This window comes from Babylonia areolata, chromosome 13, assembly GCF_041734735.1.
Source record: "Babylonia areolata isolate BAREFJ2019XMU chromosome 13, ASM4173473v1, whole genome shotgun sequence".
NCBI lineage: Eukaryota > Metazoa > Mollusca > Gastropoda > Neogastropoda > Buccinidae > Babylonia > Babylonia areolata.
Window position 1 is genome coordinate 15800890 of NC_134888.1, and position 23599 is coordinate 15824488.

Genomic DNA, 23599 nt, shown 5'->3' on the forward strand with positions numbered 1-23599 from the left:
CGTGCTCTTAAATTAGTTATTCTAAAATCTTCCTATTTATCTGTTTCTGATTACATAGAACTTGATATATTGCCAATGAAATTTAAACTTAAATATGATAAAGCCATATTTATGTTCAAAATATTATCAGGTTATGCACCACCCTCTCTCATAAGTAATTTTTCCAGTAAATAGTCACTGTCACACACATAAAATAACCTTTTCTCGGCCAAGAATTGATCTTTGTAAAAACAAGTCTCACATACTCTGGTGGATATTTATGGAATACTATTTCATCTACACTTAATATAAACTCCAGTCTCAGTGTCTTCAAAAGACTATGTCATAAGCAGCTAATATCAGAGCTAAGTTATACGAATCCTTGAAATTACTGACACTGAAAAACAAATGATGTATTCTCAATATCCTCGTCTATGTGCCTATCTCCTTTCCTCCTTCCCCCCCTCCTCCCCCCCCCCCCCCTCTCTCTCTCTCTCTCAACAGTTTTTCCTCTCTCTCTTTCTTCGTATCTCTTTCTTCCTTACCTTCTTCCGATCCTTCCCTCTCTCCTTCACGTATACGCATACGATGTTATTTTGTGGAAAATTGTGTATTTTCTATGCCATTTATTTGTTCTTGTTGCCATGCGATGTGTATAATCCCCCCCACCCCCAAGCTCCCCCTCCCCCACCACTTTTTTGTGGGGTTTTTTTGGCGGTTGTTTTGTGTGTGTGTGTGTGTGTGTGTGTGTGTTTTCTTGGTGGTTGTTTTTTTTGGGTTTTTTGGGGGTTTTTTTTGTGTGTTTTTTTTTAATTAGTTTATACGTTTTCTTTACGAGGGTTGGATGAGAACAGTCCGATAAGTGCCTATTCCTTTTCTCTCAATAAAAAAAAAGTTTCGATTTCGATCTCTTTCTCTCTCTCTCTGTCTTCTATCTATCTCTTTCTCTCTTCTATCTCTCTCTTTCTCTTCTCTCTCTCTCTTCTATCTCTCTCTCTCTCTCTTCTATCTCTCTCTCTTCTATCTCTCTCTTTCTCTTCTCTCTCTCTCTTCTATCTCTCTCTCTCTCTCTCTCAGTGCATGATCATGTATATGAATATAGACTCCCATTTTCTCACATACTTTTTTTCCATATGACACTAAACGATCGGAAAACTTTATAACAAAGGCCACAGTTCTAACTGGACAATCTATGTGTGTGGCGGCTATGCGCGTGTGTGTGTAGTATGTGTATGCGCGCGCGCGCGTGCGTGCGTGTGTGTGTGTGTGTCAGTGCAGTATGTGTGTACGCGCGCGCGTGCATTGTGTACACGTCTTCAGTAAACGCGAGTACGTGCTCTGTGGATATGTATACGCGCGTGCGTATCGTTTCACACACATAGGATTTGTGTGTGTGTGTGTGTGTGTGTGTGTGTGTGTGTGTGTGTGTGTGTGTGTGTGTGTTTAAATCCACTAAAAACATATATACACGCATGCACGTACAACCTATCAAAAAGCTATTTCCGGACAATCGATAAACATTGATGTTAGACCTACGGATGCAAATTTGTTGTATCCCAGTCGACGCAATCCATTTCCTTTCCTTTCCTTTCCTGTAGTATGTTACGCTGCGATGCTCTGCGTTAAGCTGTATTGTATTGTATTGTATTGTTTCCATTTTTGTTCTCACAACAGACCTAGGCGTACCTCCTCACAGGGAGAGCGCGTTGCCACAGTACAGCGCCACACACCCATTCTATGTTCTCTTCTTCTCCCTGTCTGTGTGAATAATTCTCAGTGGGTAAGCGGACCTTTCAACAGAATTGTGCCAGTGACATACAGAGAGAGAGAGAGAGAGAGAGAGAGAGATGGGAGTCGTGTACGTACACATACACACACACACGCACACACACCCACACACACATGCATACACACACACACACGCACACACACATACACACACACACGCACACACACACACACACACACACATGTAGGCTATAAGCCCTGCTATCTGTTTTTTCTTTTTCTCTTTTTTTTTTAACGAAGAAGTAAATCAGTGTCAGAATGCATGCAGAAAGCTGAGCTGTGCCATCTTAAACCGTTCTGTGACCGTCTCTCTCAAAGCCAGACTCGCTTCGGGTTTACGCAAAGGTCAAACTTCTCCTCAAGGTTGGTTTTGATTTTGGTTTGTTGTTGTTGTTGTTGTTGTTGTTTTTCTCTAACAGCAAATGTAACGTGGTGTAAAAGGATCGGTCCGCTTTGACACCTTCTTGAAGGCAGAACAGAAGCTGTGACACATCGATAACCGGTAGTGTAGTCAGTAATTATCACGAGACAGTACGCATACTGTAAGACATGCTTTGAAATAATGTCGTGTTTGTGACAACAGGCGTGTGATTAACATGCCATGCGCCATGTGTGTGTGTGTGTGTGTGCCGGTGGATCTTATTATTGACTGTAATCTTTATTCACTTGTTCACTTTGAGTCTAATTGCAGCACTGACTCAGTCAAGGACAGGCCACTTCACAAACTTTGTTTAACCGCTCTGTGTGTGTGTGAGAGAGAGAGAGAGAGAGGGAGAGAGAGTAAAGCCAAAATGTCCACACGTCACTGACACTGATTAAACTAGGAAGCAAATTTGCACTGGTTCTTAGTGCTACAGCCCTGGGGGAGCTTACTGGCCTTTTGGCGGGGAACCATCCGGCCCATTCGGCCGACAGAATATGCCGGATGTAATTTGGGAAAGACACAGCGAATCCTGCTCTCGCCGTAGAAGATCAAACTGGAACATCAAAATGAGCGTCTAATCATTCGGATGAGACGATAAACCGAGGTCCCGTTTGCTGCACGCGCTTGGCGCACTGGAGAAAAAAAAAGCAACAACAACAACAACAAAAAAACAACCCTGGCAACGAAGAGTGTTGTCCCCTGGCAAAATTCTGTAGATGAAATCCACTCTGAGTGACACACACACACACACACACACACCAAATTACGACAGTGGTTCAGATTCACTAAGTACAGGTGAAAGAAAGTGAGGGTGGATTAACCCTTTCAGCGCCAATCAATTCAGAGTACAAAATTCCCTTGTGTGAAAAAACACAGAAAAGACAGTGGTTAAGAATGGCTGGGGGTTCCCCCTGCGATGTATAGAAAATATGGCCTATCCAACCACCGAACATTAAGAGCAGTAGGTTCATGGATAAGAGACCAATGAATGGTCACCTTTCAGTGACATAGGTCCTCTACAACGCCTGTGCATAAATGCGAACTTGGAGGTGAAAGGGTTAAGTCTTCCCGTCAGTTTATCACATGCAGTCCAAAGGGTGCATTTCGTTGTCCTTATCCATGCACACAAAAGAAGAATCTCGGCTGCACTGCTTGACCAGGCTACTCATCAGACATCATGTCGAGTGACATATTATTCACTGAGTTACTAGATATAAAAATTAATCTTCAGCAGCTCTCAAATGACCAGGTGTACAAGTAATGTCCGATTTTAACATCCTAAATTACTGCTTCCATTGGTTACATTTTCATGGCTTGTGGGACCACAAGATAAAAAAAACGGAACGAGAGAGGCAAGGCCTTCAAGACTCACTTGTGATAAATTAAGTCCCCTAGCATTAATTACAGAGTAATTTCCCTTTTTTACTATCTGCACCAAAACATTTGCAAAATAAATAAAACTTCCATGCTTAGCAAAAGAAGTTCCTGTTTGAACAAAAAATGATAATAATGACTCCTCTTGTTGTTGGGTCAGAATAAGAGGTCAAAGTGCCAAGTTTAGAGAATACAAAAAATATAAATATAACAGTAAATGCAGTTTGCATATAATTAGGCTTCTTTTTTTCTTTTCTTTTTTTTTGTGCCCATCCCAGAGGTGCAATATTGTTTTAAACAAGATGACTGGAAAAAAAACTGAATTTTTCCCATTTTTATGCCAAATTTGGTGTCAATTGACAAAGTATTTGCAGAGAAAATGTCAATGTTAAAGTTTACCACGGACGCACAGACACACGGACACACACACACACACAGACAACCGAACACCGGGTTAAAACATAGACTCACTTTGTTTACGCAAGTGAGTCAAAAAAGCAAGATGGTGGCATCAAAACGGAGTTGTAAAGTAACGTACAAAATATAGAGTCGAAATCCACTAAAAATGGGTTATAAACTTACAACATATGATGGTACCATCCTTTCATACATGCACAAAAACTGCCGGTAAAATAACTCCATTAACAAAAGTCAACTTGAATCGAAACACTAGGCTAATTCTAATTACCAGACGAGTGGCTTCTTCAACTGTTTGCTAATGCCGCGCGCGCCCCTCTCTGAAGTCAGTCCTCCAAGTTCACTGTCACAGAGACATGACGAACTTTGAAAAGCTAACTGAAAGATCGTGAGAAGCGTGACAGGCGTGCACGTGGCTTACGTTGACACCAGCCGGCACTGTGCGTTCTGCTTTCTGAACTGTTCTCTCGCTCGCTGTCTGTCTGAGTCTCTCTGTGGCCCAGACACACACACACACACACACACACACACACTGCTGGGGCACACACGCTTGATTTAATGTTTTTTTGTTTTTTGTTGTTGTTTTTTTAAACACCTACACATGGAATGGAGTTTACCGTTGAGGAAAGAACATTCTTTACGACTGGGCAAACTTGGCGCTGCGCAGTTCGTTCATACAAATCACACACACACACACACACACACACACAAATCCTCTAGAAACTCAAGTCAGTGTTGCCGTGTCAATCAATCGTATACCTACACAGTTTTAGTGCGGTTGTCTTCACAGCTAACACGGTATATTGTTTCCGAGGCATAAATATTGTGCACACCTCCCCATTACATCCTATGGCAACGTCACGACTTCAGATGGTCTTAATTTGGCCTCTGTCTCTGTCTCTCTCTCCAGGGGCGATGAAAAAAGAACATTATTGCATGCTTATCTATTGTCCCTGACAAAAAAGAATGTTGTTTCTCACTCTCAATCTTGATTGACACAAACAATTTCCCCAAGCTAACTTTTTTGTGTGTGTGTGCTTCCCCAACCCGCCAGCCCCTGTGCGAACGTGTGTGTGTGTGTGGGGGGGTGGGGTGGGGGGGGGGAGGAACACAATAGAGAACTGAAGACGAAAAGGAGAGACAGAAAGAGGGGGAGAGTATTTTAAAAAAAAAATCAAAAACTTCAAAATAGTGCTGCCCGTCTGACTCTCAGAGTCCCACGTACTGATCACATTTCTCCTCGCCTCCAAACTATACATTGGCTCCCCACTGAAGCGAGAATTAAATACAAAGTTGCCTGTCTCTGCTATTCTGCTTTCCTCTCCACAGGACCTACAAATCTTTCTGACCTTATCAGTGTTTACACTCCCGCAAAAAATCTCCGCTATTCCTCTGACTGTTACCTTTTGAAACTTCCTCGTGTCAATACAAGAGCCAATGGTGAACATTCTTTCTTTGCTGCTCCTCACATCTGGAACAACCTTCCTCATCATATCCGTGCATCTGATTTTGTTTCTGCTTTTCGCTCATCCATGCTTAGCAAAAGAAGTTCCTTCTTTAGGCTTCATTTTTGACTCACTTGTATAAACAAAGTGAGTATGTTTTAACCCGGTGTTCGGTTGTGTGTGTGTGTGTGTGTGTGTGTGTGTGTGTGTGTCCGTGGTAAACTTTAACATTGCCATTTTCTCTGCAAATACTTTGTCAGTTGACACCAAATTAGGCATAAAAATAGGAAAAATTAAGTTCTTTCCATTCATCTTGTTTAAAATAATATTGCACCTCTGGGATGGGCACAAAAACTTAATAAAGAAGCCAAATTATATGCAAACTGCATTTACTGTTATATTTATATTTTTTGCATTCTCTAAACTTGGCACTTTGATCTGATATTCTGACACAACAACAAGAGGAGTCATTATTATCATTTTTTGTTCAAACAGGAACTTCTTTTGCAAAGCATGGAAGTTTTATTTATTTTGCAAACGTTTTGGTGCTGATAGTAAAAAAAAAAAGGGGGGGGGGAATTAATCTGTAATTAATGCTAGGGGACTTAATTTGCTTTAAACTGATCTTTCTCATCTTAAACATTACATTTTGAAATTATACTCAATACATAAAAAGCTTGTGTGTTTTACTCTCAGTGTACAGGGCATTCACTATGTTCATTCGCCCAAGTGGTCTTTTTCGGAAAATACTAAAATCAATACGACGAGTGGACTTTACAGATCTTTGGCTGAGCCCTGAAGGTCATGGGCAAAAATCAATTGCGCACACATATTTATACACATTCAAAGCGCGTGCTCATATTCTTCGCGAACGCGAACGACGCCATTTTGTTTCAAGTTGTTGACCTGCCCGTTCAATCCTATATTCAATGGACAATACACGATAACATGTGATGGAAAGTTGGAGAAGGAGACCGTTAAATATTTAGTCAGAGACAGGTTTGTGAACGCCTCATCACTTACTGGATTATGCCCCGAACTGCCATAAAAATATCCACAGAATCAGTAGGAATTCACAGTTAAAAATAGTAAACCATGCGAGTTAATACCCTTGAATTGATCACGATGAAACGAAAAAATTTCCAGTCTTGACTTTTCTCAAAATGAAGTCCTTTTCACTTCTTACGACGTTTAGAAGTACTTGTACTTGGCTCTACATGTTATTAGTTTAACAAAATACTAAATTTTCATATCAACTTTAAAATTATAAAACTAGAATGAACATAAAAGAGAAATTGAATCGACCGTGTCGTACTGCATTCCCGGCGGGTGTAACTAAAATTGTACATCTATCTAGATCTAGTGAAAACGGCTAAATGTTGCAGTGTGATTGCGGCGATAGCCACGTCTCCTTCACCGCGGACTTAAAAAGAATTTTTCTTTTTTGCCCTTAAAGATTTTTTGAATGCCCAAGATACACCAGAATAATATGATTTAAACAGCGTTCTCATTGCGAATACCGCAATCGATTTATCGCCCTTTAAAAAAGTATGTTCAAATATTAAATTTTAAAACGTCAGTTAAGGAGCCACAATAGTGTAATGGGTAAAACAGTTTCTTCTCAACCGAACACGTGGGGTTCGAATATGGTTAGGACGTTGTTGTGTGGGTTTTTTTTTTTTTGTTTTTTTTTGTTTGTTTGGTTTTTTTTAAAGCCCGAAGCTTTATTATAACAAATACAGAACACATTTTAACGATTAGATTTTTTTTCAAGTGTATCACAAGTGAGTCTTGAAGGCCTTGCCTCTCTTGTTTATTTTTTTGTGCCCATCCCAGTGGTGCAATATTGCTTTAAACAAGATGACTGGAAAGAGCTGAATTTTTCCTATTTTTATGCCTAATTTGGTGTCAACTGACAAAGTATTTGCAGAGAAAATGTCAATGTTAAAGTTTACCACGGACACACAGACACACAGACACAGACACACACAGACACACAGACACAGACACAGACACACACACACACACACACACACACAAACGAACACCGGGTTAAAACATAGACTCACTTTGTTTACACAAGTGAGTCAAAAATGTATTGTTCACAATGACAATGAAAAGTTCAAAAGCACTGTAGAAGCATTTTCAAGAGAATATGGAGTGGATGCATACCTAACTTTTCTGTGTTTCTTCTCTTGATTGATGTGAAAACTTCCAAGTCACTACTGTTTGTTATTACTGTATGCTATGGAAGCTTGTTACGTTTCTCTGCACGTATGATGTCTGACAAAGCGTGTTCAGTGACTAGAGAAAAGCACTCTCCCCGCGATGTCAATTATTCATATCGCACACCGTTTAAAGGGAACCTCTGTCCAGAAAAGTTATTAGCACAAAAATCGACCGAGAATCGTTTGCGAAAAAACCGGACTGACAAGGACGGTGTTTTACAAGTGGGAAGACGACAAGGTTCAATAATTTCTGTCGTCGGTTACAATGAATATAGAAAACCACATTTTGGTGCACTGATTTTGTGTGATTTCCTCTTCTTTATGTGTGTGTGTGTGTGTGTGTGTGTGTGTGTGTGTGGGGGGGGGGAGGGGGGGGGGGGGGGGGGGTAGGTGTTGAAGACAAGAACCGTTACAATTGTTTCTACCTTCAGGTACAATCAAGCACTGGTGACTACACTGGTACACTGTCATTGCTTTTGTAGTGTGACGATAATAATAACAATGAACACTTATTCAGTGCTTTTTCTCAAATGGAGTTCAAAGCATTTCGTCTATATCTATATCTACATCTATATATATATATATAGATATAGATATATATATGTGATAGTAGAAATATTACGAGATAATAAGATAAATCGATTTACACAAACTTCAAACAGACACCACTCACACACACACACACACACACACACACACACACACACAAAGAGTGCCCAACTCACTTCCTCTTTCTGTCTCTCTCTCTCTCTCTCTCTCTCTCTCTCTCTCACACACACACACACACACACACACACACAAACACACACACACACTCATTCACACACACGCGCACAAACACACACACACACACACACACACACACACACACACACACACACACACATTCACACTGGTCAGGCATCTGCTTAGCAGATGTGGTGTAGCGTATATGGATTTGTCCGAATGCATTGACGCCTCCTTGAGCTAACTGATACTGATAGAAAGAAAGCCCCAAAGCCTTGCATGATATGAAGAAAATGAGAAAGACAAAAAGAACGGCAGTCGTACTACCAGCAAAGAGTAACAATCTTTTGGCCACACTATACGACAGTACACTGCACTGCATGTTCCTGTATACACAATTCAAAACTGGAACTGTCCCGCGGGAGACCAACACAATCCAGCAAGTTCATTTGGGCTCTGACCTTTGGTGGCACAGGTTATAGATGTCCTTTTTGGCCTGTGTCTTGTATCATGTCCTTTTTGGCCTGTGTCCTGTATCATGTCCTTTTTGGCCTGTGTCCTGTATCATGTCCTTTGTGGCCTGTGTCTTGTATCATATCCTTTGTGGCCTGTGTCTTGTATCATGTCCTTTGTGGCCTGTGTCTTGTATCATATCCTTTGTGGCCTGTGTCTTGTATCATGTCCTTTGTGGCCTGTGTCTTGTATCATATCCTTTGTGGCATGTGTCTTGTATCATGTCCTTTGTGGCCTGTGTCTTGTATCATGTCCTTTGTGGCCTCTGTCTTGTATCATGTTTTTTTTGGCCTGTGTCTTGTATCATGTCCTTTGTGGCCTGTGTCTTGCATCATATCCTTTGTGGCCTGTGTCTTGTATCATGTCCTTTGTGGCCTCTGTCTTGTATCATGTCCTTTTTGGCCTGTGTCTTGTATCATATCCTTTGTGGCCTGTCTTCTATCATGTCCTTTGTGGCCTCTGTCTTGTATCATGTCCTTTGTGGCCTCTGTCTTGTATCATGTCGTTTGTGGCCTGTGTCTTGTATCATGTCCTTTTTGGCCTGTGTCTTGTATCATGTCCTTTGTGGCCTCTGTCTTGTATCATATCCTTTGTGGCCTGTGTCTTGTATCATGTCCTTTGTGGCCTCTGTCTTGCATCATATCCTTTGTGGCCTGTGTCTTGTATCATGTCCTTTGTGGCCTCTGTCTTGTATCATGTCCTTTTTCGCCTGTGTCTTGCATCATATCCTATGTGGCCTGTGTCTTGTATCATGTCCTTTGTGGCCTCTGTCTTGTATCATGTCCTTTGTGGCCTGTGTCTTGTATCATATCCTTTGTGGCCTGTGTCTTGTATCATGTCCTTTGTGGCCTGTGTCTTGTATCATATCCTTTGTGGCCTCTGTCTTGTATCACGTCCTTTGTGGCCTCTGTCTTGTATCACGTCTTCTTCTTTCCCTTACACGACCAACATCGACTTGCTGAGGACTCTGTGCTGGTTGATGCATGCTGGGTATTTTCGTGTTTCCGTAACCCACCGAGCACTGACAAGGATTACAGGATCTTTAACGTGCGTATTTGATCTTCTGCGTGCGTGTACTCACGAAGCGGTTTCAGACACCAGCAGGTCTGCATATATGGTGACCTAGGAGATCAGAAAAATCTCCACCCTTCACCCAGCAGACGTCATTCGAACCCGGGACCCTTAGATTGAAAGTCCAACGCTTTTTAACTTCTCGGCTGTTGTGCCCGTCATATCTGTACATCAACGACACACGCCCTGCAGTAACACCATGAGGCACTGCTGCTTGTTGGGAAACAGTGAAGTCCAATCAGTTGAAATCTCACCATTGAGACTGGGTCAAAAGCACGTAATTTCTATTAGTTAGTCAGTTAGTTAGCTAATCAGTTAGTTATTTTCACGGTTTTGTTTTGTTGTTGTTGTTTTTGGGGTTGTTGTTTTTTTTTTGGTGGGGGTGGGGGGTCGGGGGGGGAGGGTCGGGTGGGGGGAGAGGGGGTTCCTGGGGGCGGGGGGGGGGGGGGGGGGTTGAGAAATGTTTAACCATGAGTCACACGCCCATGCGACTCTCCCTTCCTTCCCGACAAAAAAAAAAAAAAAAAAAAAAAAAATCACTCTTTTTAAGAAACCACCCTTTAGTCAATACTGTCGATCTGTTCTGAACCAATCAGCGGCCAGAGTTCAGACTCCAGCGTGCTGTCACTGAGTTGTCAGTCAGTGTGCATCAGGACTGGAGGACGTGTCGTGATCACGTGATGGTCGGCCTGGAGGGGACACTGGCTGGCTGTGATGTGGACCACAGAACAACGTTCCGTTCCGGGGTCTGTTGGAACCAGTCTGCTCCTCTGTTCAGCCGTGCCTACAGACTGTTCAAAACTGGTTTTGAATGTGAGCAATATTTTGACTTTGTGGATAAAAAGTGTTTAAAGACTGCTTGATAAAATTACGCCTTAATTTGCTCCCAGTAAATGGACTGATCATTTTTCAGGAGAACATTCAAATGTAATTCGAATTCGAATAACGCATGTAAACGTTGTAACGTGGTCGAAGATGAAATTCATTTTATTAACAATTGTGACCTCTACAATAACTTAAGGCAAAAATATCTGAACTCTGAAGGCCAATCGTATGTTCACTTAATTAATTAATAATTGCTGGAGAATGGTTCATTTGACAGTATTCGTAAACTCTGTGTTTATGGGGCGGTAAAGAGGACCGGACAGCAAGGAGATCAGTAATAAAAAGTATAACAGACGGAGGAACAGGAATACCTTCTATTAAGCATCTGATAATGGCCCTCCAACTAATGTGGATTAGAAAACTGAAATTTGGTCATCACAAGTGGAGATCCATAGTACGATATAAGTGCCCTCTAGTTAAAGAACTTGATAAATATGGTTGTGATATACCAGTTAAACGAATAAACTCTGGAGATTTCTGGAACGACACCTTCCAAGCTTATAAAATGTTTCGAGAAAAAGTCCATATTGGTAATTCTGAAGACCTCTTAGCTGAAAATATTTTCTATAATGAGTTTATCAAAACTGATAGAAAAATAATATACTATAAGGAATGGATGAGCAAAGGTGTATATCGCATTGCAGATTTAGTCAGTGAAACAGGAGCATTCATTTCCTATGAAGAATTCAAGAGTAAATTTAACATCAAAACAAACTTTTTAGAATTCTCAGGTTGTGTACAAGCAGTCAAAAAGTTCATTAGTAAAAATAGTATTGATCTGAATAGCAGTGAGTCAAATAAAATACAAAAAGCTCTTAACATAATCCAGAGTGTAGGGAAAGGGTCAAAACTTTATTATGACACTTTATTGCAGATAACAAACAACCAAACTGCTGTGAAAAATGGAACGAAAGAAATAGCCAATCTTAAGTGGAAAATATGTTTGAGACAATACAAAGTATAAAGGAAAGTAAACTGAAATGGTTTCAATTTAGAACAGTTCATAGAATACTGGTAACAAATATAATTCTAGAAGAAAAAAAAGAGTATAGTTGAAAACAACGAATATACATTTTGTAAAACCGAAAAGGAAACATTCAGCCACTTGTTCGTCACATGCAGTATAACGTCTCCCTTTTGGAAACATATAGAACATTTCTTAAATGACAATTGCACAAACACACATAACCTTGTATTGTCAAAAGAATTTTTATTATTTTGCACCGACTGTAAGTTCAAAAGAGATGACGTTTTCATCTACATAATAATATCTGCAAAGTTCTTTTTGTACAAATGCAAAGTTGAAAATACTTATCGTCTGTTTTCAGTTTTTAGAAAATATTTTAAAATGAGATACCAAACTGAAGAATACATGGCAAAAACAAACATGCTGTACAGAGATTTTACCTTTAAATGGCACCATTACAAAGCACTTATTAAATCAATTTCATGATAAAAAAAAAAAGAAGAAGTGAAGAATACATGCTTATCTTTGCGATTCCACCAAATACAGCAATATGCTTGGCTTAGATCAGATACATGTTCAGTTAGATATTGATATCCTCTTGTATGAGTTCGAGTATGTGTACTTTTAGGCACGATGTAGGTGATATTTCTCGTTATCTTTTTTTTTTTTTTTTATTTATTTATTTATTTATTTATGTTTCTTTTTTCTCTTTGAGTATGTTTTGTAGTGTGATTACCCATGTCAGAGTTATATGTCAGTGATGCAGTCTATCGGAATGTTATTCTAACATTTCCTGTGTTGTTTATATTTTTGGATATATGAAACCATAGGACACACCATTTTTGTTCTTCACACCACAGGGAAAAAAGGCAAAGAAGGGAAAACGAATTTAAAGGGTAGGTCTCTCTGTCTCATTCCCCACTCCCCCTCTCATTCACTGGGTTTTTTTTTGTTTTTTGTTTTTTTCAGTTGTTGATATTTTGTTGTCTTTTTTCCAAATGTACTTGTGTAATACTATCCTGTAATGTCTCTGGTGTGGATATTTATTTATTTATTTATTTTTTAACAAAAAACACATAAAACACCCTCTGTGTTTATATATCTAATGCCCTGAAGATACGACAGGAATTCGTTGAAAGCAATGAAGAAATTTAGAATTAATTTACAATGCACAAGAATCACTTTTGTTCTACAGGTTTAAGTTAGTATGTATTTTACATTTTGTTGTCCCTACGTGATCACCATACTGTGTACTTTTGACCTCTTTCTAGGGGCCGGAGGCCGGAGATTAAAGTTTTTGTTCTTGATCTTGTTCTTTCCAGCCGTGCACTTTGAGAAAAAGGTGGCCATTGAAACGTGCCTGAGGTTTTAGTTTTCCTTCAAGTTTTTCTCCTAGTTTGGTTCTGCTGCGTGGACTGGTAAATATCCATAGCCTTAAATGCTGTAAGGTGTAAATGTTAACAGGTCACAGACTGCATCATGAACATGATTATTTCGGCGAAGATTATGACAGGATCACTTACGAAGAAACACATTTTTACGAATACAACATCGTGGTTTAATGTTAAAGTTGGAATAAATGTTGTATTAATGGTAATATATTCAACATTTTGTCATTGAATCATTGTTTTGGTGTGATTTAGCTTTTTAGAAAACATTGAATAATGAATGAAATGATTAATTCATTGATTTATCTTTGTATAAACGTTTAAAAAATGAATGAATGAATGAATTCATGTATTGATTGATTGATTGACTAACATATCAAACTGTTTCCCTCAATTATTGCCCATCGTCATTTCGAGGTCCCAGAAGAGAATGCTTCACGGCAAGAAACAAGAAATGAACCAGCCAACCAGAGATCTGCTGTGGCTGGCCATAGCTCTGACATGGGGCCACGTGACTGAGGCTGCATCACCTCAGCCAATCAGAAACACCATCTACAAGAGGCTGCCTGTGGATGACGTCATGTGGAGGGACGACGTGCTGTGGCAGAGGCCCGGCACGGTCCAGAGTTGAATGCGGCCTGACGTGTTTGCGTGATGCTCGGTGCGTCCTGTACTCCGTCAGCCCGGGGACTGGCGGTGCGGCGGGCACCTGTCGGACTCACAGCAAGCGGCTACCTCCGGCAGCGAGGCGGGAGGTGGTGAGCGGAGCCCGCACCTTCTCTCCCGTCACCACAGGTAGGTTTGGCATGGAAAGGAGTCCCGAAACGTTTTAGTTAGCTGTGAAGGACTGTGACTCCCAAACTAGGAGGCAAGAGTGCACTCATGGCTCATAGTGCGGCAGCCTTTGGGAAGCATCCCAACGCTGACTTAAAGCCCTCTTGGCCGACACAGTGAGGATGCAACTTAGGCAAGACACTCTCCATGATATTCTAGCACAGATAGTTTGGATAATAGTTGCCTTCTCTGCTGTTCTGATGGTCATATTCGGACATGACTATCATACATATATACATACATAGCTGGTTGGCTGACTGGTAAAAAAAAAAAAAAAAAAAAAAAAGGCCTGTGTGAACTGTAATTACCAGACATTTCAGTTTGCCATTGATTCGTTTTCGATGCAGTCAGACTTAATTTTTTATTTATTTCCTTATTGTGTGTGTGTGTGTGTGTGTGTGTGTGTGTGTGTGTGTGTGTGTGTTTCATTTTACGACATCACAAACGATGAAGTCAGTAGAAGAATCAAGCAAGCTATTGGGCCACATGATGATCTACTGACCACTGTAAAGAAAAGGAAACTGAAGTGGTATGGCTAGGACTGGCCCTGACCTTCCTGCAGGGAACAGTGCAGGGAGCAAGGAGAAGGGGCCGGCAGAAGACAGAGATGGAACAACGTCTCACAGTGGACAGGTCCAAACCTGAGTGAGACAGTCACAAGGACAAACAACGGCGAGGGATGGAGGAGGCTGGTTGCCAAATGTGTGGTGCCCACACGGTCTACAAGACAACGGGATAGACAGTTTCATTTTATAACCAATTGTCCAAAGTATGCCTATAGAAGAAATGCATTTATATCTAAAATGTATACAACTTCATTCATTCAAGCAAAATGGTATTAGGTATACTTCTTTTTTTTATTTCTTGTTCTGCACTTGCTTTCCACAGATCTATCTTCATAATCATGATTCTATTATTTGACTTTTTTTTGTCATTTGGATTCCGTGTAATGTTGGCTTTTAGTGCCGTTGTTTGTTATCCTCCATGTCCTAAATGGGACGAACACAATGAAACTTGAAACTTGGAACTCTCTCTCTCTCTTTCTCTCTCGGGGGGCGCTTTGCACGTGCATACTAAGCGGACGTGTGTGTCACAAGGTGGTAATATTTTCGGTAAAGTCTGATATATCACCATGCCTTCAGGACAGCTGGACTTTAGATCAAGATGCGGCGCTTTTCTGCCAGTATTTCTTCGTTTCATGTGGAAAAGGGCAGTGTTCAAGAGAAAAATGTGGGTCTCCATGTTGACAGTTTGCTCTCGCCCAGCCGGTGTTCTGCTTGGTATGACCCTCGTGTATTTGTTGTAGGGGGGCGAATTTGTTCCAGCGTCGTAGAGACTTTGACCTGCTTCTACACTGCGGGGATATAGAATCCAACCCTGGACCCAACGCCGACCAAGGCTCTTCTGGTTCCACTGGCAGCATGCAGCAGACCCGGCTCTCCTCTTCTCACCCGTCTCACTCGGCAAAAGAACCATCTCTGGCTGACGTCATGGCAACGATTCAGGACATGAACACTAATTTGAACAGTAAGATGGATGATATGTACAAAAGCATGAACAGTAAGTTAGATGATGTGAAACAAAAAGTGTCCAGTGTACGCCAGGAATGCAGTGCTCTACACGAACTTGAGGGTGGACTTAGAGAAGAGGTGAGTGAGCTGCGTCGGAAAAACGACCATCTTGAACAAAGAAACAGTGACTTATGTACTAAAGTTGATGACTTAGAAAAGAGGTGTGATGATCTTGAGAACAGGTCCAGACGAAACAATATCATTTTCTATGGTATGCCGAAAAGAGAAGGTGAATCAAAAGTGGACTGTGAGGCACGGCTTCAGGATCTGTTCACAGACACTCTTGAGCTGTCAGACAGACTGTAGAGTTTGACCGTGTACACCGACTGAACTCTGAGACAGACTCTCCCATAATTGCTTGCTGTTCATCTTATAAGCAGAAAATCAATGTGCTAAAGGCTAAACAAAAACTAAGTGGTACTAATGTGTTCGTGATGGAGGATTTTTCACAAAGGGTTCGGGAGATAAGGAGGAAGCTAAATCCTCACCTGAAAAAGGCCAGAAGCGAAGGCAAACAAGTACGCATGGTTTTCGATCATCTCTTCATAGATGGGAGAAAGTATGGATTAGATGCACATGACGCACTAAAAGAAATAAGATAGGGATCTGGCCGGCTCCGAGTACATGATGTTTATGGGTGGGACACTTTTCAGTTGAAACCAAAAGAAAAGCATGCACCGGTCTGTTCTCGAGTTCGCGCAGCAATATTGGGGTCACGCCATGTAGTGCATGGGAAAAAATCAGAGAACGCGGGTTTGGGCTTGGTTCAATTCGATGTAAACACAAAATATGACAGTCCATGTGAGTTTACACTTGCCCGGTTTGATAGTAAGGTAACGGAAAATGACAGTTTTTTGGCAAGTAAAAACGATGATGATGATCATGGTGGTGGTTGTGATGGTGATGATGGTGGTGGTGATGGTGATATGGTGGTGGTGATGGTGGTGATGATGGTGGTGGTGGTAATGATGATGATGTTAATTCTTTTGTAAATACATCTGTTCCATCCTTTGTACATTCAAATATATTTTCTGCGAATTCATTGAGATGGATTTCTTTTCTATCTTGGAATGTTTATGGTTTACGTTCAGAGTTCATAATAAGTGATTTCTTGACATATGTTTTGTCCTTTGATTTTGTTTGCTTCGTTGAAACATTTGAAGACTGTAATTTTGGTATGTTTCCTGGTTTTACTGTGTTTTGCAAATCTGCTGTTGAGTTCACTAGACAAGGGAGGAAATCAGGAGGTATTGTATGTTTAATAAGGAATCAGTTTTGTCCCTTTGTTAGGGAATTAGATGTTGGATATGAAAATATATGTGCATTTATTATTAATAAATGTTTATTTGGGAACCCCAAACATGTCCTTTATGTTTGTATTTATATACCACCAGAAGGTTCCTCTTTTTATATCCACTTTAACTATGATCATAGTATAGCCATACTCGAAGATTGTTTGTCAGACTTGCTGTTGAACCTTGATGATGTTGATATAATTCTCTGTGGTGATTTTAATAGTCGGTTATCTAATATTTTTCCTTCCCATCCAATAAAAGATAACCTCGGATCTCACTATAAAAGCTGTTCAGTGAATCATAATCGCAAGTCTCAGGATACACAGACGAATTTGTATGGAAAATATTTGTTGAATATGTGCACTGCCTTGGATTTGACAGTAATGAACGGACTGTGTAATGGCGACCAAGAAGGTCGCTATACCTACTCATGCGGAAGTGGAAATAGTGTCAACGACTACTTTATTTTGTCCAACGATTTTTTATGATTTTGTTTGTGATATATGTGATTTACGTGTTGCAGACTGTTTTGAATCTGACCATTTTCTTTTGGAATACCGAATATCATTTCCAGTTTAAATTCTAGTCAGAAATAGTGATAGTAATGATAAACAGGTGACAGAGAAATATGTGTGGAGTGATGAATATGGTCAAGTCTTTTGTAGTAGATTGTGTGAGACTGAAGTCAACGATAAATTCAAAATGGCTCTTGAATTAATTGAAATTGATGTTAATGAGCTTTGACAGTGTTTAATGACTGTATCAGAGAGTGTGTATCTTGTATGAAGAAAACCATTGTAGTTGATCATAGTAAATATCAAGAGGGGTGGTTTGATCAAGAATGCAGATGTAGCAGGAGTAAATTACGTGGATTACTGAGAAAATGTCGAAGAACTTTAGATAAAGATGATAATATTTCTTATGTAAAGGCTAGAAGAGAGTATAAACATATGTTAGCTAAGAAGAAAAAAGTGTTTAATGAAAATTTGTTAAATAAATTAATGGTTTCAGTAAATGACCAAAAAGAATTTTAGGAATGTATTAATAGATTATATCTAAAAAAAATAAAAAAAGAAAAAAAAAAGAAACAGCCCCAAAATAACATATCAGTGGATGACTGGTTTAAGCACTTTAAAGCTTTACTAGAGAAAGATTTGACTTTTGATAACGATTATGATTTGCCAGAAATAGAAAATGAAGTTATAAACCACCCTATTTCTCGAGAAGAAGTTCTGATTGCGCTTAGAAAAATAAAGAAAAGTAAAGGTGCAGAGTCTGATGGTATTACTGGAGAGTTGTTGAAAACAGTGAGAACAAATTATAGATTTTCTGGTAAAATTCTTTAATGCTTTATTTGAAAAGGGTATTTTTCCTGAGAATTGATGTGAATCAATAACTCTTCCACTATATAAGGAAGGTGATATTAATAATACGAATAATTATAGGGGTATTTCACTATCTAGTGTCAGTAAGGTGTTTAGTTCAATAATTAATCATAGACTTCAGGAATATGTAGAATATAATAATACGACAGGTGAGCACCAAGCGGGGTTTAAAAAAGGGTATTCAACAATCGATCATATGTGTTAACTCTTTTAGCGCTCATTCAAAAGCAATTTTCTTTTAATCATAAACTTTATGTAGCATTCATTGATTTTGAGAAGGCATTCAATTCTATCAACAGAAATTTACTATGGCCTATCTTAATTAAAAGTGGGATAACTGGGAAGCTCTATAAATGTGTGAAGAGCATGTACGATGTAGTTAAAACGAAAATAAGGTGTGGCGATAAACTTACTGATTATATTAACTGTACAAGAGGGGTAAAGCAGGGAGATGTTTGTAGGCCCTATATTGTTTTCATTATTTATAAACGAATTGGTGTTAGATGTAATTGATAAAGGGAGATATGGTGCTAGATTTACTGTGGATTTTATGGAATTATTCATTTTGCTGCGGGCTGATGATGTAGTTTTTCTCTCAGAGACAGTCGTATGTTTGCAGACCCAACCAAATGACTTGAAAAATTCAGCAAATGATTTGCAGTTAAAAATTAACAGGGATAAAAATATTATAATTATTTTCAGGAAGGGGGGTATTTAGCAACGAGGGAAAGATGGGTGTATAATGGTATTGCTATGCCTGTTGCTACTGCTTATAAATATCTTGGGATTATATTTTCTACTCGTTTGAGTTTTGTAGTTGCCTGCAGAGATCTGTCTAGTAAAGCAACGTATAAGTTACTAAATATTATGAAAAAAATTGTTCATATTGAATAATAATTCTCTAGAGCTTTTTACCAGAGTGATGTCCAGATTCAGCCCATGGCACAGTATGGGTTAGAGTTATGGGTTTGGATAAGAATGCTGTTGTGCATCGTGAATCTGTTCATTTATTTGGACTGAAAAGGTTTTTGAGTATTGATATGAAAACACTAAACGATTTAGTATATGGGGAAACAATAGACATCCAGTTTATATAAACTCTGCGATCAGTTGTATTCGTTATTGGCTAAAGCTACTGAAAATGAGTGCAGATCGACTGCCAAGAAAATCGTATAACATGTTATATGACTTAGACTTAAGAGGCAAAAGAAACTGGGTTTCAAATGTACGAATATGTATTTGTGAGCTCGGGTTTGGGTATGCTTGGTATTTCCAAAATGTAGATTTAGATAATGTATTTTTGCAAACTCTTCGCCAGCGCATGATCGATTGTAGATGGCAGATTTGGGAAAACCGTATTCAGTCTAGTGAAAGGTTTGGTATATACATGGGTTATGTTTCTACTTATTTAGTGAAGAATTATCTCTTGTTTAATATGGATAGACATCTCAGATTCATTTTGGCAAGATTTAGACTTGGTATATCGGAAATAAACACCCACAGGTACCGCGATAAAAATGTACACAGTTCTGATCTCTTGTGTCCATTGTGTAAAGAGTCGATAGAAGAAGTACACTTTGTTTTGAAATGCCCCGTTTTGTGTGTTCTTCGTGAAAAATTTATCCCAAAGAAATATTATATATATCCATGTTCATTTCGATTTAATCTGCTGATGGCATCTACAGATGACGGACTTATACGCAATTTGGCTCTATATTTATATCAAGCTTTTTACTTATGAGATATAATTATGTCATAATTAATTGCTATAGTTCTGGTGACATATGCATTAATGTTGTTATCGCCCCTTGTTCATATGGGGCTATGGCTTTAATGAATAAACCACCTGAATCTGAATCTCTGTCTGTCTGTCTGTCTGTCTGTCTGTCTGTCTCTCTCTCTGTCTCTGTCTCTCTCTGTGTCAAAGTATCATACTGGATAATTTATCATCTGAAAAAAATAATCATTTGGAAAAAAAAAAGATGGCTGATTTCCTGTGCTTGGTTTTTTGCTGTCTTTAGTTTTCTGTAAGACTTGACAATCCTGATGTTATTCTATCATCCTTTGTTTTGGAAAGAAAACCTGAAAGTTCCTGTCCTCAGTATTTGTGTATGTCTGTAAATCCCTAGTTGCTTCCTCGATTCCCATCTCAGAATGACTCCAGGTTAACAAAAAGAGTGTTTATGACAAACTGAATATTGTCAACTTTTTTTCCCCCCATAGATAACTGGAATAACAAAGTCTGCGTCTCTGACCATGACTGCACAGACTACATGACTGCCTGTTTCTCCGGCAAGTGTCTGTGTGACGGTGGATTCTTCTATGATGTCAACCTCAACGGCTGTGTCAGCAGTGAGTAAACTGAGCGAGTGTGTGAGCAAAGAGCAGACATAACGTACTGATGTGGGAGGCTTCCTTCCGCTTGTGTTGAGGGGGCTGTGAGCAGCAGAGCTGGCCCACGTGAAGAGAGGAACCAAGGAGGTGGGACTGACACGCCTCGCCAAAGAAGACGAACACTAAGTGCACATACATTTTACAAAGGCGTAGATGCTGTTCATAGTTGAAACATTCCCACTGAGGGTATGGGGATTTAGTTTTCAGTTTCAGTTTTCTCAAGGAGGCGTCACTGCATTTGGACAAATCCATACACGCTACACCACATGGTGATAGGCAGATGCCTCATCAGCAGCATAACCCAACCCGCTTAGTCAGGCCTTGAGTGCATGCTTATATATTTGTGTACCTATCACAGTTGATTTCTTGAATTTTGCTAAAGGACAACACTTTCGTTGCCATGAGTTCTTTTTCAGTGCGCCAAGTGCGTGCTGTAGACTAGACCTCGGTGTATCATCTCATCCAAAAGAATAGATGCTCATTTTGATTTTCCAGTCAAACTTAGGAGAAAGGGCAAGAACGAAAATGGAACCCACACCCTCATAGACTCCCTATATTGGCAACTGAGCGTCTTAACCGTTCTGCTACCTTCTTCCTGGGGATTATAGACTGGAGTGAACAATATACTGTCGGAAGGCCTGTATGAGAGTTAAAATTGATTGAATGTCTATTCAGAATAATGGCAGAGAAGCAGTGTTGAACACGCCACCAACAGTGCTGGGGAATCTGGTGGACAGTTCTTCAGCGCGGAGCCCCAGTGACTCTTCGTAGGGATAAGGGCGATGAAAAAGAAGGTTGTTCGTGCATGAAGTAGATTATATCCTGTGTGAACAGTGAGAAGAATTAATCTTGTGCGAGCAATGAGCAGGTTCAATAGTGTGTGTGTGTGTGTGTGTGTGTGTGTGTGTGTGTGTGTGAGTCAGGGATGGGAAGGAGGCTGGTGATTAAGCTTTCATACGTACTTGTGCGCACGTGTGATTTATGACTGTGCTACGAATGTGTGAGCGTGTACGTTTCCCTCAAAGTAAAACCATCTGTGTTACAGCGTGCACGCGGGGCCTGGGTGACAGCTACACGGCATACCCAGACATCCATCTGAATCAGACATCTGCGTGGATCTCTGATGCCAATGGTTCCGTGTCCAGCTGTACACCCCTCTGCAATGCTAACCCCGGGTGTACTGGCTTTAACTTCGGGAGTGGCTGGCCCAGATGCTATTTCAAATATGGCACCCCTCAAGACTACCCTGTGATTCGGTTTTCTGGCACTGTGAAGACCTTCTACCAGAGAACCTGCGCGTGAACTGACTTTCCAGAGAACTGGTAGCCAGATCACAAGTGTCCAGCGACGAAGAAGAAAAAACAGTGCAGTAAATTTTGTTCCTTTAAGTAGAGCAAGACTTTGGGTTTTTATCTGTTCCTCACCGTTTAACCTCTTCTTGCAGTTGTCAGTTTAGATATTTGTTAAACATTGTCACGTCTTGGGAGACTGAAAACTTGATCTCTTGTTCTCGTTTCGCTCAATTATTGACTTGTGGAGGGCGTGCACTGAGAGCTAACCCTCACGTTGTGAAGGGCGTGCACTGAGAGCTAACCTTCACGTTGTGAAGGGTGTGCCACTGAGAGCTAACCTTCACGTTGTGAAGGGCGTGCACTGAGAGCTAACCTTCTTCACGTTGTGGAGGGCGTGCACTGAGAGCTAACCTTCTTCACGTTGTGAAGGGTGTGCCACTGAGAGCTAACCTTCTTCACGTTGTGAAGGGCGTGCACTGAGAGCTAACCTTCTTCACGTTGTGGAGGGCGTGCACTGAGAGCTAACCTTCTTCACGTTGTGAAGGGTGTGCCACTGAGAGCTAACCTTCTTCACGTTGTGAAGGGCGTGCACTGAGAGCTAACCTTCTTCACGTTGTGAAGGGCGTGCACTGAGAGCTAACCTTCTTCACGTTGTGGAGGGCGTGCACTGAGAGCTAACCTTCTTCACGTTGTGGAGGGCGTGCACTGAGAGCTAACCTTCTTCACGTTGTGGAGGGCGTGCACTGAGAGCTAACCTTCTTCACGTTGAGAAGGGCGTGCACTGAGAGCTAACCTTCACGTTGCGAAGGGCATGCACTGAGAGCTAACTTTCACGTTGAGAAGGGCGTGCACTGAGAGCAAACTTTCTTCACGTTGTGGAGGGCGTGCACTGAGAGCAAACCTTCTTCACGTTGTGGAGGGCGTGCACTGAGAACTAACCTTCACGTTGTGGAGGGCGTGCACTGAGAGCAAACTTTCTTCACGTTGTGGAGGGCGTGCACTGAGAACTAACCTTCTTCACATCTGGACAGTGGTCAGCCTGTCCAGGGATCAGGTTGTGGTATTCTATGCACACGCTTTTACACTCGAGAGGGCTCTGAATATATCCTACAGGGTATGGTGAGGAGGGGTGTGGGTATAGTGAGGAGGGAGTGGGTAGGAGGTGGGGTAGGTGTGGTGAGGAGGTGGGGTGGGTATATTTGAGGGGTGGTGTGGGTATATTTGAGGGGTGGGGAAGGGGTAGATTTTAAAACGGTCATTACTGAACTGGAAGCTTGTGTAGCTGATGTAAAAACATGGATGGACAAAAACAAGCTAAAGCTCAATGAAGACAAAACTGAATTCTTAGCCGTTGGAGACCTAACTCGTCTTAGGGCAGCAGAAAAGGACCCAGTTACGTTTAGCCCTGCTTCAGTAGCATTTCAAACATCAGCCAAATACCTGGGTGTATATCTCGATCAAACCTTGACTATGAACGACCAAATTTCATTCTTGTGTCGCTCATGTAATTTTCATCTCCGAAAGCTAGCCTCAGTCAGACCCTACATAACAGAGAAAAATATGGCTCAGTTGGTTTCCTCTTTTGTCCTTTCCAGACTGGATTACTGCAATTCCACTCTTGCA

General features: G+C 40.6%; 1 protein-coding gene across 1 annotated transcript; it reads left to right on the forward strand.

Annotated features, from left to right (window-relative positions):
• Window positions 1-1941: 1941 nt before the first annotated feature.
• Window positions 1942-23100, forward strand: LOC143288851 (uncharacterized). Its single transcript, XM_076597499.1, has 6 exons — window positions 1942-2130; window positions 10562-10778; window positions 13140-13235; window positions 13623-14000; window positions 20514-20642; window positions 21730-23100. The coding sequence occupies exons 4-6, from the start codon at window positions 13778-13780 to the stop codon at window positions 21984-21986; spliced, it is 609 nt and encodes a 202-aa protein (XP_076453614.1). The 5' UTR covers window positions 1942-2130; window positions 10562-10778; window positions 13140-13235; window positions 13623-13777; the 3' UTR covers window positions 21987-23100.
• Window positions 23101-23599: the final 499 nt, after the last annotated feature.